This window comes from Macaca nemestrina, chromosome 17 (assembly GCF_043159975.1).
Source record: "Macaca nemestrina isolate mMacNem1 chromosome 17, mMacNem.hap1, whole genome shotgun sequence".
In the NCBI taxonomy this organism is placed as follows: domain Eukaryota; kingdom Metazoa; phylum Chordata; class Mammalia; order Primates; family Cercopithecidae; genus Macaca; species Macaca nemestrina.
Genome location: NC_092141.1, coordinates 72,249,368 through 72,265,523, shown reverse-complemented (window position 1 = coordinate 72,265,523; position 16,156 = coordinate 72,249,368). Strand labels below are relative to the sequence as shown.

The window sequence follows — 16,156 nt, the reverse complement described above, 5'->3', positions numbered from 1 at the left end:
TTCTAAAAATTATAACCGAGCTTTAGTTTGGTTTAATCCTAATTCAACGAAGAATTCATGCCTGTGGAAAATATACATAAATAATCATCTGAATAAGACTTTAGCTTTAGATTAGATTAAGGATGTCAGATGGGCAATCAGGAAGTGAAAGATTAGGCCCTCATGACAGTCATTCTGACTTGCAAATCTGGAAAAGAAAAGGTCTCTGATAGGGTTTTCCTTCTAAAACTCAAGAAAGGGACAGAAAATTAGCACACTTATTTTACTTTATAACACTAAAATTTGCATGAAGAAATGCAAAGTATAATATTCCATTGCCCAAGAAGCGTGACAGTACCTCAAAACATGAAAGATTCTTCTAATTGTGTGCTACAGTACCATTTAAAGAGCTATTTTGTTCCTTTTGGAAACAGAAAAGCTGGTTCCTAATACAAAACTGTGATTGATTTAGAAAAGAATGGTTATCTATAAGAGTGGATGAAGCCAGTTCAATACTCAGAAGGAAAGCAAAATCCCCAAGGTCTTTCAATATTCAAAATTGACTCACAAAATGAAACGTCTCTCATTTTATGACATTTGGCCTAAGTTTCCTCCTACTGTTTTGTTTTTTGTTTAACCATGTCTTATCTGGCTTCGAAGGTATATTATACTGACATTTCAGATCACAGCTACTGATACTCTCCCCAGAACTAGGAATCATTTTACTCTGCTGACCCCTCATGCTGTAAATATGTAGTAGTTGTATTCACTGTGGTTTAACATCAATTTTAATGAGCAGGAATAAACAAAAGACCTAAAACCAAGTCTTCCAAGGTCCTTTACTAATGCTCTAATCTGTATACTCAGCTAGAGCTGTGAACATTTCTGACACAGCTCTATAGACTCACTGTAGAGAGAGTGTAAAGGATGTTGCCAGGCAACTTATCTAAGTTTGAAAGAATCTAAGCATTGATAATGAGTCTTTCTCAGTTTGGCTCCCACACAAGAAGGGTTTTAGTGAACTCCCACATGTGTTTACAGGCCATTCACAAGAGGTATTTCTAAAAGTGAGTATCTGTATCCAAAAGGAGTCCATCTCGGAAACCTATATTTCTTTTCTAATTCGAGTTTAATGTTTCTAGCATCACAAGTATTTTCTATAACCATCCAGAAATCCAACAGGAATTAGGCATAAAGGCTGTATGCAAAAGTGTTGCACACAACACTTTTGTGTCTAGTGTTGAATGAATATTCTTATTCACATTTTCAACATTCCTGTTTGCACATGGCCACAGCAAAATTTCTTCAAGTATCTCAAATCACAAAAGTAACCCTACTTACCTAAAGCTACTTATCGACCATAATTATTTTAATTCTTTTGAAAATTACCTTTGATATTATTTTCAATACTTAATCTCATTATTGTATTAAAGTCAAAACAGGGCATTCAGTAAAAACTATGTTCTATTAAGAAGAATAGGCAATCAGTTGCAAAAGAGGTAACATGTTTTTATGAGTAGTATACATGCAAAATACTGCTCTGCTGGATGGGCCGGATCCAGTTCTCCCTCTTTCAAAGCAGACACTGCATGCATGCTTACCAGGGCAGTATGCATCCACGTCCAGTTTCTGAGCTGAAGTGAGGGTTGGTGAGCCAAGCTCGGATTCTGGAATTCGTGGGCTCTCAACAAACTTTGCCTTCCTCAGAGGGGCTAAGAACAAAAAGAGAGAGAGAGCGAGCAAGAGACAGAGAGAGCAAGAGAGAAAGAAGGAGAGAGAAAAAGGAAAGAGAAACAGGGAAAGAGAAGGAAAAAGGGAAAGAGAGAAACACAGAGGGGTCATGAGTAAGGGGAACAGCAGGCAACAGATGGAAGCACTTAAATGAACGACACACTCTGTCAGACTCAGATCAGGTTACCCTATTTTTTAAGCCAGAAGAAAAAAAAACTAACTAATTGCATTCTTCATAGAGGAGATGGGTCTTGTTAAAAGTCACTGAAAAATGGAAAAGCTAAAATCTAATACTCAAAACTATTAGTATAGATTGTGATTGTTACCTTTAGTTATTTTCCCTCTCTTTATAAAGCAAAGAGTTTTCTTACCTTGGCTTCTTTTGCCATTAAATACAGATACTAACTAAGGAAAGCACAGGACAACGTTTTAAGGTTTTGTTTATAATCATTGTAATCAAAAGGTTTTTGTTATCCAGAAATAACTACTCTAATACTCAGTCATGATAAATACCGTAAGTAGGATTAAATATAAGCCATCAGACCTAATCTACGTAGCTTAACAAGAAAATCAATTACCTTACTTCTCAGCTATTAATGTAAGAAGTCAAAACTGTTGGTGGACTAAAATATTAACTAGGCCATGCTAGTTTGACACTAGAAGCTAAAGAGATGTGATTTAGTTACCAATTTAATTATGAGGCCTATAGAATATTAATACCTCATGCCATGGAATCCATTCATTCTTGTAATGAATAAAGTATAACTCATAAATTGAAAGTTTTACTTATTGAAAGTATGTATACATTTTATTTACTAATTTTTAGGATGAAAAATTCAGGAACGCTATTGATATACATTCGAATAATCAGTTATTTTAAAAGTTAAAATATGAGGACTGCTTAGGTGCTTTCAAACTGAGTTCTATTAAATAAACTATAATAGGGTGACAGTGCTTAGCACAGCACTGGCACAAAAGTATTAGCTGAATCTGAAATTGATTTGTTTGTATTATATATTAGTGTAATAACCATAGGTGGCCAAGACATGCGAGTGTCTAAGATCACATTACTTTTTTCAAAAGTTTCTGCATGTTCTTCAAAATCCTCATCCATTACTGACCCACAAGAGATTCTACATTATTCCTAAAAGACCCTGTAAAAAGTAATATACAACTCTGTCATACAATGGCCAGAAATCTCCTTCATTTTCTTTGAAGGATAAAAATCAAGTATTAAAAGAATATAGAAACTATTTTCAAAATGTGCCAATTTCAAAACCAACAGACAACTAAGTCACACTTTAGACCTTAGGGTATGTATATTTAAAGCGTATGTTAAAAAATAATAATAAAGCCTGTTACTGTCTCCATGGCAACAAAGGCCTAACATTAAGAGTCCTAACAGTATGGTTCTGTCAAAAGCAAACTTTGGAATAGCAGACCTCTCACCTCTGCTATGAGTGTGAGACTTGAGCCTGTTTTTAAAAATCATTATTACAAATAAAGATCTCAAGTGATTTATATGTATATATGCAGGCTACTAATAGCCAGTATTAGAATCTCTTTCATTATAATTTCACCAACAGATTTAAAAATAATGCAACAGTTTATTCAAGACTGCTTGGTATAGGAAAAATGATTATACAGTAATTTAATCCTTAAAGCTCTTAAGTCCTTCGCTAGAATTTTATTAAAGCATTGCCATGGCATCAGAGTAACTGTTGTACCTGCTGAGTTCTGACAAAGACAGCACAGGTCCCTGCTCAAGGGACTCTATATATCTTAAAATCTTAAAAACATTTTTTTTAATAATGAAATTTAGGGCTAGCAGACAGACCAGAAATTTAGGGTAGAAATGTAAGAAAAAAATTGAAGGATGGCAGGAGAACTTAAGGGAGGTATGAGGAGTGTACAAGAATTACGATATGAAGTCAAGGGAAAAGATCAGGGTTCTAGAGATCATACAGAAAAAAGGAAATAGCTGAAGACTGTGAAGACAGTACGGACTATATGGTGTTAATTAGAAGTTAAATAGATCTGGCAGAGGAAAAAAAATAAAGCCTCTTACTAAAATATACACTTCTCCAGCAAAGAGAGTTATTTTAGATCTATGAAGCTCAATGTATACCAACTTCTTTATTTTCCCTTCTCAGGAAATTCCAACTGAGGTTATCTTTATAGCTCACAGGAGACATCTAATTCTTTCTTCTATCTACTCTTCACCTCCTCCCTCATCCATGGGTTACTGTGCGTGTCTAATAATAAAGTTAAACTACTTTATAAGGTAGATGATAATGGAGTTCTCATCCAAGTCAAAGAAAACTAGTGTCATTTGTAAGTCAAACACAGGAGGGACAATCACAGATATGATAAGTTGAACAACAGTCATAATATTGCTTGGTGGAGAACATAAAAGGGCAAGTTGGAAGATGGGGCATAATATTTTACCTGGAAGCCTGGAATTTCAATCTGCTTCATTGTTAAAAAAAATGGTACATAAGATGATTCATATGAGTAAGAGAATTCCACATTAAAAGGCTTTCTCTGATAGTTAAAAAGAAGAAAGAAAGTGGTTGAGATGAGATGGGTAGGAATAATCTAAAGCCCAAACTTGGCATTTTATTGTGATGTAAGAGATAACAGAAACTACCGCAGAAAGAAGTGATTGGAACTGACACTGGGAACATCGACTCTTATGCCCTCAACGACGTGAGTTACAGAATCTGGCAGAGGTTGAGCGCATGAACGCATATCAGCTTAGAGGTTAAGTACAGTGATCTGAAAAATCTAGGTCTTGATTCTAGCATATATTAATAGTAAGAAATTGGGCAAGTTATTTAGCCTTACCAAGTCTCAGTTTCCTAATAAAGTCATAGTATTGTTATGAGGCTTAACTAATTCCAAACATGTATAAGTATTTAAGCACAGTGCTTGGATACAGTGATACAGCTCACCTATTAAGTTTATTAATACATGGACTAATGAGGGCTATGGCTACAGAAAATAAAGTAAGAAAGTAGTTTCAGACATACTATAGAGGCAGCATAACATGGTAGCACATTAGTGAGGAGTTTGAGAGTGCAGGAATTAAGGGTAAGGGCTCTGAAACCAGAAAGCTTACATTAGATTCCCATTTCATTCATTTTTTTCCCTAGCTGTAAGTACCTTTCTGTGTCTGTTTCCTTTCATCAGTTATTTTGGGCTAATAACATCAAAGACAATTTGTGAGGGTATTAAGTCAAATAAAATCCTCAAAACAGTACATAGCCCAGAATAAATGCTCTAAAAAATTAGCTGTTATTATTTGTTTTTGCTGTTGTCATCATTGTCATCACAGATTCAGCATGATTTGGAGTTTGAACCGTGAATATATGTTGAGGCATGGGGGTAGTAAAACAAAGATGTCTAAGGGGATGAGAACAGTGATATCACCAATTACTTTTTAATTGAGAAGGGAATCATGTTGAAGAAAATACAATATGTTATGCCTTGGCAGAGTATCCAAATCAAAATGGTCTAAGTTAGACAACAATAAATATGTGATACAGAATGGAAGTTAAACAGTATTCTTTAGACCACGGGTTCACAAAATGTGGTGCCTGGACCAGCAGTATAATATTACCTGGTAATCTGTCAGAAATGCAAATGATCAGGCCCCACCCCAGATAAGCTGAATCAGACACTCTGGAAGGTGGGGGCCCAGCAATCTGTATTCAGCAAGCCCTGCAGTTGATCGTACGGCACACTGAAGTTTGTGAACACTGGATTAGAGAATCTACAACCACCACATGCAAGCTGCTCATTAAGAGAATTTTCTTAAGAAAAAAGCTGTAATGAAATACAAATCAAGGCCTCATCTGTGATAGTATCAACATGTGTGGTAAAGTTAGAATTTCTTTTCTTTTTTTTTTTTGTGAGACAGGATCTGGCTCTGTCGCCTAGGCTAAAGTGCAGTGGTGTGATCTCAGGTCACTGCAACATGCAACCTCCTCCTCCCAGGCTCAAGGGATTCTCCCACCTCAGCCTTCCGAGTAGCTGGGACCACAGGCATGTGCTACCATGCTTGGGTAATTTTCGTTATTATTTTTTTTTTTTGGTAGAGACAGGGTTTTGCCATGTTGCCCAGGCTGGTCTGAAACTCCTTGGGCTCAAAAGATTTGCCCGCCTCAGGATCCCAAAGTGCTGGGATTACAGGCATGAGCCACCCACGCCTGGCTATTAGAATTTCTTTTCAGTCATTCTTTTACCAGTTTAACTCTTGTGTTGTTGATGTTTCTGTTGCTGTTTTTTATTTTTTATTTTTTATTTTTTTATTTTATTTTTTTTTTTTGAGACGGAGTCTCGCTCTGTCACCCAGGCTGGAGTGCAGTGGCCGGATCTCAGCTCACTGCAAGCTCTGCCTCCCGGGTTCACGCCATTCTCCTGCCTCAGCCTCCCGAGTACCTGGGACTACAGGCGCCTGCCACCTCGCCCGGCTAAGTTTTTGTATTTTTAGTAGAGACGGGGTTTCACCGTGTTACCCAGGATGGTCTCGATCTCCTGACCTCGTGATCCGCCCGTCTCGGCCTCCCAAAGTGCTGGGATTACAGGCTTGAGCCACCGCGCCCGGCCATCTGTTGCTGTTTTTTAAAGAGTCCTAAGTTATAAAGTATTAACCATATGGGTCTATTTTGAAGTAATAACAATACTATCTATACTCACTAATTCTTCCCATGATCACTTGGGAGGCAAGTGGTTGAGGGAGGATAAGAGCACACAGGAATGCTAATGGTGAAAGAGAAAATCCACCTATTGAGGTTCCTCTGTATACTGGAATGCTATAGATAATGTTGAAGCATATCTAGTTCAAACAAATATAAGGCCATTAAAAAAAGAATTTTAAATAATTACTGAAGTATATGTCTTTAGTAAAGGTTTCATAGCAGAAGGGATTTTTTAGGAGGAAACTGGCAGAAGACTCAAGAATATACTGAGAGAACAGTATAGAGGCAGACCAAATGAAAGCAAAGATCAAGAAAATATAAAATGAAAGATAAATATACAGATAGGCAGAACAATAAAAGTATCAAGAAAGTATTTTCACAAAGTTGGATTTGAGATTATAAAGTACATTTAGTAAAGTTAACCTACAGATAACTTAATAAACATTAATTGTCCAATGTGGTAGGAAAATAAAAAATTTTGTGTAGGTAAGAAAAAGAAATACAAGGCATCCAAAGTAGAAAGGAAGAAGTAAAATTATCTGTTTGCAGAAGACAACTTATATGTAGACAACCCTAAAGACTCCAGAAAAATACCTGCTGGAACTAATAAACAAATTTGGTAAAGTTGCAGGATACATAATCAACTCACAAAAATTAGTTGTATTTCTATACACTAACAATAAACAATCTGAGAAAAAAAAACCTAAGGAGATAGTTCAATTTAAAATAGCAACAACAAAAAAATAAAATATGTAGACATAAACTTAACCAAGGAAGCAAAAGACTTGTGCAACGAAAACTATAAAACATTGCTGAAAGAAATGAAAGAAGGTACAAATAAATGAAAAGGCATCCATTCTTCATGGACTGGGGGACAATATTAAGATGGTATACCACCCAAGTGATCTATAGATTTAATGCAATCCCTACCAAAATCGCAACGACTTTCAATGACTTTTTTTTTTTTTTCCAGAGATAGAAACATCCATCTTAAAATTCATGTGAAATCTCAAGGGAACCTAAATAGTCAAAACAATCTTGAAAAAAATAAGAAACTTGGATTTCTCATACTTTTTGATTTCAAAACTTAATACAAAGCTATAGTAGTCTAAACAGTATGGTACTGGCATAAAGACAGACATACAGACCAATGGAATAGAAAAGGCTGGCCAGAAATAAACTGTATCATCAATAATTTTCGACAAGAGTATTAATACCATTTAGTAAGAAAAGGACAGTCTTTTCAACAAATGGTTTTGAGGAAACTGAATATGCAAAAGAGTGAGGTTAGATCCTTATCTTAAATCATATAAAAATTAACTCAAAATGGATCAAAGACTTAAAAATAAGAGCTAAAATTGTAAAACTCTTTGAAGCAACATAGAAAGAAAAGATTTGAACTACAGAATTGTAAAGAAGTAGACTAGAGAAACATTGAGAAATTTATCTGGAAAGAGAAAATTATATTTTAAAACATTTTAACAAAGCTTTCATATGCAGAATCTTATAACACTTTAGTTCCTAAACATTTACTAGAAAATAAACCTTTGAATACCATGAATTTTCTGCAGTGGGAGTGGGAAAGAAGGGTAGAAGGAGAGATAGTGTTTGTGTCATTCTTTATTTCCTTCTTATTAACCCCAGATCTCTGTTAGGTTTAAAATCTGGAAATACGTGGGAAGGGCATCCTTCTACCTGTCTAATGTGCTGATTAACTATTTCTCATGAATGTGCTTCAATGGTGACATAAGTAACATCTTGAAGAATGGGGAAATGCAAGGAGATTTTCCCTGTTATTCGTTTCTTGCAAAATGTGGGGGGAGGGGTGTCAAAAACAATAAATAAAAATAAAATAAAGCACAAAAAAAAAACAGAGAGAAGGAAAAACCAATAGAATTTGACATTTTGGCATAGGGTAGATAAAAGTGAAAAATGGCGAAGAGGAAAAAAATGATAATTCATATTTCCTGTTTTTTGAGGGAGAAAGTTAACTATGTAAAGAAAATGCAAATTGGGTGCTACATGAAATTTTCACATACAAAGAATGATAGTTTAAATGAAAATTATTTTGTTAGAAACCTGCATGTAACTATTTCTAAACCAATTCCATAAAACATGAGCTCTTCCCTTCAATTCAATGAATGCTACTGTGTCCTACCATGTGCACAGAGCAGTAAGAAATGCTTCAGGGGATTCAAACATAATTAAGACAGTGGCCAGCCTAAAGGAACTTAATGATGGGGTAAGAGAGAAGAACAGCTATGATACAAACAGGAGAAAGCCAAGTGCCATGAAAATGGTACAAAACATAGGCTACACAATTTAAAGAGAAAAATGTATTGCAGATGCCTCCCAACTCATCAGAGTTTAATAAATGTTAATTTTCTATTAAAAATTGGATTTATAAGGTGATTTTAGGAAACTGGTTTCAGAAGATCTATTAATTTCACTAATTTATCTTCTTTTAAAGTTTCATGAAGAATTTTATGGTTACAACAGTTGAAAAGTAACTGGAGAAAAACATGCTCACAGCTTATGTCTTTAAAAATTTGGAAAAGAACACATTGAACCCCAAATCAGGCAAAAAAACAAAACCATAAAGATCAAAGCAGAAATCAATGAAATAGCAAATAAACTTATTTGCTTTTCAGAGGAAAATGATGAAACTAGAATTTAATTCTTTGAAATGATAAAGAAAATAGAAAAAACTTACTCTAGACTGACAAAGAGAAACAGCATGAACTATCAAATTAGGAATAAAAATGGGGCCATCACTATTGACTCTGCAGAAATGTAAAGGACTATAAGAGCATATTAATAACAACTTTAAGCCAACAAATTTGATAACTTAGATGAAATGGGCAAATTCACAGAAAGACACAAATGATCAAAACTCATTCATTAGGACATGGAAAAATCTGAGTAGATTTATAACAAGTAAATAAACCGAATTAGTAATTAAACATCTTGCCACAAAAAAGTCCAGTCTCAGTTGTCACCACTGGTGAATCCTATCAACCTCAAGAAGAAATAGTAGCACTCCTTTACAAACTCTAACAGAAAATTAAGAAACAAGTTGCGACAGGAGCAAGTGACTTAGAAAATCAAGTTACTTCAGATATATGTGGCTAGACTTTATACCAACAGTGTTTAAGAAATCTGTAGTGATGTCTGGCTTATGAATTTAGTTTGTTCTTAGTTCAATCAATTAAAATAAATATTATCACACTTTGCCTTGTTTTAAAAATTAATGATACCATTTTAATGTTTATCAAGTAAAAAAGTTTAAAAACTTCTTCCAATATTACATCTATAGATGATAGTTTTCTTAAAGAGCTTTATACAAACTTTTAATTTTGCTCTGATCTTCTTTGGCACTCAAGGCAGAATTAAATGTAACATTTTTTTTCAGATGAGTATTTCAATGGTAGAGAAAACATCCCTAAATTTTGTTTTAGAAAGACCAATGAAATGGGATCATTCTGTTGGGTCCTATAGATGGCCTATTTTTTTACTGATGCAAAACATCTTGCTAGAGCTCAATTCTAACGTGAGGTACACAGCGCTAAAAACAACTACCTCACTTTCAAAAAAAGCTATGTAACAACAAATAAAATAACATCATTTGTGTAACAGTTTATTTTATACTTTTTTTTTTTTTTCTTGAGACAGAGTCTCGCTCTGTCACCCAGGCTGGAGTGCAGTGGCACAGTCTCGGCTCACTGTAGCCTCCACCTTCTGGGTTCACACAATTCTCCTGCCTCAGCCTCTGGAGTAGCTGGGATTACAGCTGTGCACCACCATGCCTGGCTAATTTGTGTGTGTGTGTGTGTGTGTGTGTGTGTTTTGTTGTTGTTTTTTTTTTTTTCCAGTAGAAACGGGTTTTGGCATGTTGGCCAGGCTGGTCTCGAACTCCTGACCTCGAGTGATCTGCACACACTGGCCTCCCAAAGTGCTGGGATTGCAGGCATGAGCCACCGCGCCCATTCTATTTTATATTTTTATTTAAATTTTTACCTAAGCTCATTCCACCTTTGTAATTTTTCTATGTAAAATACATTAATCCTGTTTTGCAGATGGGAAAACAGAATCACAAGATCTCTTGTCCAAGATCACAGTAATTAAGTGGTAGATTACAGATACATATCCTGATATTTTGATTTCAAATATTATATTATTTCATTTATAATACTGTTCCTGGGCGGGCATGGTGGCTTGCGCCTGTAATCCCAGCACTTTGGGAAGCCAAGGCAGGTGAATCAGTTGAGGTCAGGAGTTCGAGACCAGCCTGGCCAACATGGCGAAACCCCATCTCTACTAAAAATACAAAAATTAGCCAGGTGTGGTGGCATGAGCCTGCAGTCCCAACTACTCGGAAGGCTGAGGCAGGAGAATTGCTAGAACCTGGGAAGCAGAGGATGCAACGAGCCAAGATGGTGCCTCTGCACTCAGCCTGGGCAACAAAGCAAGACTCTGTCTCGAAAACAAAAAACTGTTCCTGAAGGTATGGGACTGATTTTAGGATGTAAAAGATGATTTAAAATCATCCATAAAAATGGCAGTAAATAGCAATGAATTACATAGCACAGGGCATTACTAGTGCCCACCAATATCCTGGTCTCCATTCCCTTCTAGGCAGAGGGGTGACTACAATTACCAGCTGTAGTGCAGTTTAGAAAAGACTAGTTTGGGCCAATGAAATGAAAACAGAAGTGACATAGTCCCTGCATGATTCTACAATATGTCTCTTCCTCTGACAGAAAAATCACGATGAAAGTCTCATGTTGAGATAGTGAAACTACAAGACTGAAGCAGCAATAAAGGACAGCTGCCCTGGAGAGTTGCCAACGTTTGCTGGGTGAATTAGAAATCAACATTTGTTGTATGAATCTACTGCCATTTTAAAGATGGTTTATTATGGCAATATAGTCTAGCCTATTCCGACTAATGAAATTACTACCAAGTTACTCTTTTCAATTATCTGTCAATCCTTCTGAATAGGTCAAGAAGAAAATTTTAATGTGCAGCTAGTATCAGCTAATCCTCCTTTTTAACAAAGAGAGCTGAGCTTCAGAATCATTTGAAGGTTTAAGTAGCCAGACTAATGTTCTAGTTAATCTTCTAGTTATGTTCATGATATTGATTTTCTAGTTTGACTAGTAATATAAAGTTTCTTTCAAAGTAAATTAAGCAAAAGCATGAAATTCCAAGAAAACAGTAGGTTAAACAAAGAGTAGTTATAACCGGGTGGGGCAAAAATCATGGAAATCCTATACCAAATGAATGAAATTAAGAAACAGTGCAGGTACCACATGTATTTCTTTCTCTCTTCAGACAGGGTCTTGCTCTGTCACCCTGGTTGAAGTGCAGTGGTATGATCACAGCTCGCTGCAGCCTTGATCTTCTGGGATCAAGTGATCCTCCTCCCTCTGCCTTCTGAGTAGCTGGCGTTACAGGCGCATGCATGCCACCACGCAATTTTAAAAAATATTTCGTAGAGACAGGGTCTCACTATGTTTTCCAGGCTGATCTCAAACTTCTTGCTTCAAGCAATCCTCCTCAGCCTCCCAAAGCGCTAGGATTATAGGCATGAACCACCACGCCCAGTGGCCAAACTCTATTTCATCGTACACAGTCTGGCTCTGTCACCCAGGCTAGAATGCAGTGGTGCAATTTCGGCTCACTGCAACCTTCACCTCCCAGGATCAAACAAGTAGCGGGACTACAGGCCTGTGCCACCATGCCTGACTAATTTTTTTGTATTTTTAGTAGAGATGAGGTTTTGTCATGTTGGCCAGGATGGTCTGAAATTCCTGAGCTCAAGCAATTGCCCACTTCTGCCTCCCAAAGTGCTGGGAATATAGCAGTGAGCCACTGCACCCAGCCAAACTCCATTTCAATAGAGCAACTTGACTTAATTACCCATTTTCTATCTAGTTTGTGTTGAGTTGTGAGCAAAACATTTAGGCAACTGTATTTAAGTTGGTGTTCAGTATGAAGGACAGAAGTGGCAAAATATTTTCAGATTAACAATAACAATCTATGAGAGTCATGACTGGAATACTGGTTAGATAATAAGAGAATTGGGAGACAGCAAGTATAAACAGAGAAAACAATAAGTTAAAAAAAGACTTCTCATATGAACAGACTTATAATCATATGAGCAATCTAGTCATTTGATGAGATAGATAATCAGAGCAGTCTACTCTTAAAATTTTTTTTGCCATCTTTCCAGAAGGGCCAATACAGTTCTCTATTCTTTTAATAGCCTTTAATTCCACGGATGGCATAGTCAGAGGTCAAAAGTGAAGACAGGAAGCACAGACTGAATCTGTGTGTGGTACACACGTGTAATCTGTGAATAACCTACGTCCATGGTTACAATGCAGCTTCCCAACTTAGACAAGTGTGGTATGTCAATACAGAAAAGCTGTAGTTACTGTATTAAAGTGAGAGTAAATCATGAGGTCATTCTTGATAGCTTTAGAGTGGGTTCTCACTCAAAGTTTCTAAATTGTGTTACCACACTTCAAAATATATGAAGGATTTTATCATGAGCAAACCTGGCACAGAAAGAAAAATCTTTTAAAAATATGTCTCTGATCATTAAGAAAGAGAAAGGGAAAGATAGGTAAGATGGTGAAGAGACGTATTTCATTTCAGAGGACAGAAGAAGAATACAGATTAACAAGGAGGGACAGGATACACAAGGACACAGCCTAAAGTAGCCCTCCCAACAACAGTCCAAGCAGAACAAGAGCTAGCACTAGATGCAAAAGGAAGAAAGCAATGTTTTCATCTTAATGAACTGTTTGAGAAAGACTGAAGTTTCTCAAGCTCAATTTCAGCCTATGTATTTATAAAAATTATGGTCCTTTCACATAGATATATCACTATAGTTATAGTATAATCATGTTTTCTACTTGTATTAGTCAGGGTAGGCCAAGAGCTGAAACAAACAACTTTATCTCAGTAGCCTAATACAACAGATTTCTCCTTCAATATGCATATTCGGTAGGAAGCTTCTTTCTATAATGTAGTTCCAACAGTATCTTACAGCCCCAGAGTTCTTTGTTGGATTCTCTGCATCCAGAGATGCAGGGGGTGGGAAAGGGAAGGGACGAATTGCACATGTAAAGTTTCTGAACTTTGCGAAATGTCTGGAACTGGAACACACTGTTTCCAATCATACATCATTCAAGCTCAGTCATATGACAGACACATTTAAGTGCAAGGAAAGCTGGGATATGCAGTTATATGCAGTTTACCTATATGCCCAGGAAAAGGGGGGAATAGGTTTTATAAAAACATAGTATTCTTTGCCATACTCTATATAATACCTTGGACATTCATAAAAATGAGATGCAGAGCTAATAAAGCAGCAGACCCTGTATTAAATTTAGCCCTCTTTCTTTCAAATGGGCTGGATATACATCATCAGGACCTAAGACAGACCTAAATTTATGTGTTTATTTCCCAACTTTTTCATCAAATACAATGCTTTATATTACAATGCCTAGAATAGTATCTGGCATATGATAGCTGGTTAATGATTATTTGTTAATTGAGTAGTATAGAGAATCAAAGCAAAGACAGACATTACAAATAAGAGTTTTACTATTCAAAGTGAGTCTTAAAAAGTGCTCATGGATAAAACAAATCTTTGTCACCTGAGAGACACAGAGAGGCTTTCATGAAACAAACAGATTATATAAACTATCTTCATTACAATGACTATAATCATTTAATTTCTAGCTTTAATGACTGGATTCTTTTCTATAAAAGATACCCAACAAAATACACTGAGAACAAAGATGAATTACAAGGGAAACACATTTGAAAAGAAAAGACACTTTAGCTGTGTATTGGCTCTTCCACATTGAGGGATATTTGAAGGATACATCACAAAAGAAATCAATATCCTCTTTATTCCTAACTTTTAACAGTCAGACCAAGTAGCTGGTTCCTGGTCCTCCAAAGCAGGTAAGTCAACTGTGGATCAGTTTGTCCTTCTGAACTTGTTTTTAAGCTCTATTTAGGCAGGTCTGGAGTAACTTTTTACTCTGAGGCTAGTTTAGCCTTACTACTAATGTGTGCTCTTACTTGGATCCCTACTGAATGCTCCAGGTTTTTAATAAGATCTTTCCAGTCAGAATGAGAAAGAATAAAAAATTAAAAATTTCCCATTCCTATTTGGGCTCTAGGAATTGTTCAGTTCAAAACTCCCTGGTATTTATTCCTTCTCTAGCCTCGTGGAGTCTCATTGCACATCTCTGCAACTCGGTATTAAAGATGCAAAAGGACCCCTCTGCAGAGTTCTGTAGTTGTCTCGGATTAGCTTCCTGTTCTTGGGTACTCTGTAACTTCTGGTTGCCCTTGCCGCCTCAATCTCTAAGATTCGGTAAGACTGTCACTCTCTGCTAGAGTTCTCCACAGTCAGAACACCTTTTGTCAGAAAGCAGGATCCACTGAGTTCTTGTCACTCTCAACCCATGCCCTTTCTCTCAGGGATCACATTACCATGCTGTCAGTTATCCAATATCTGAAAACAGTTGTTTCCAGTGGGAAGGCAAGTTCATTACTGGTAAATTCATCATAGTGGGAAGAAGCCTCTCATTGTTATTTTAATTTGCATTTTCTATATGTTTATTATTCAGAATGTGGCTGAAAAAAGGTAGAGCCTTTGTCTGTTTTATATACTGCTATATCCTTAGTACTGCCTATAATAGTGCCAGGCACAGAGCAAGTTCTCTATTACTTGTTGAATGAATTAACTAGTTTATATTTGTGTACATATTTATAGAGGTATAAGTGATCTGTTCATGTCCTTCATCTGTTTAGAACTTAAGGCCTAAGAAAACTGGTGATTCCCAGCTGCATCCAAGGTAACTCAGAATAAGTATGTTCTTCCCACACTATTTTCATGCAATTATGTTGTGCCACATAAAAGGATATGCCAGACACATTGATATATAGATAGAACACAGAAGCAATAAATATGGAGACAACATACTGATCCAAAGAAACAGTTACTCAAAAAATGACCACAATAACTTTTAGGATATTCCTACAGACATTACTTCAATGGGATTTTGAATAACTTAAAGAAATTCTCACTTCAAGAAGAAATTGAGATTTATATCTTCATTTATCTGTAAATCTTTATCTTATTATAAGGAAACAGGCAAATTACTATGGCCTGCACCTGTTGTAAATGACATCTCTTCACAGCAGTGAATAGCAAAACTCAGTGTATGAGATAAAATAAGGCAGTGTAAATTTCAATTACCTATTTAATTATTTTTGCATATACAAATCAATAATCTGAGCTCAGAAAAGCCTTTTAAATGTGATAACCTGAAACACAATACTCAAATGCCAATAAGTTTAACGTTATTAGGTTTGATTTCCATACATCTAAAGAGCACTAGGTTTTTGACAATATAAAAAGGAGTTCCAAATTTCAAAGTCTGGATATATTGGCTAATACATGATTACTGGCTTCTGATATAAGCAATTCTAACTATTTGTCCGACCAACTTCTGAGTTTTAAAGTAGCTATGATAAATAACTCCACTAAAATGTAAGATATTATATAAACATGGTTCATCATAGAAAAGTTAAAACATGTAAGAGAAAATAGTGTAAATAAAATTTACCAGAAATCCTACCTCTGTTAAAAATCTGTAGTATATGGCCTTCCTATTTTTAAATTTTATATAAAATATTACTGTCAACAAAGA

The 16,156-nt window shown here is 35.9% G+C and overlaps 1 protein-coding gene across 14 annotated transcripts in view; it reads right to left on the bottom strand.

The window, feature by feature from the left end:
* LOC105483054 (tetratricopeptide repeat, ankyrin repeat and coiled-coil containing 2) overlaps nucleotides 1–16,156 on the bottom strand; it is a 475,702-nt gene that overhangs the window by 275,755 nt on the left and 183,791 nt on the right. For 8 of the 14 annotated variants that reach the window (XM_011743607.3, XM_011743612.3, XM_011743605.3 and 5 more), the window contains one exon: nucleotides 1,581–1,691. The exons of the other annotated variants lie outside the window; for them this stretch is intronic. In XM_011743607.3, coding sequence (XP_011741909.2) covers nucleotides 1,581–1,691 — 111 coding nt within the window. The remainder of the gene's footprint in view (nucleotides 1–1,580; nucleotides 1,692–16,156) is intronic. 14 annotated transcript variants of the gene reach the window in all.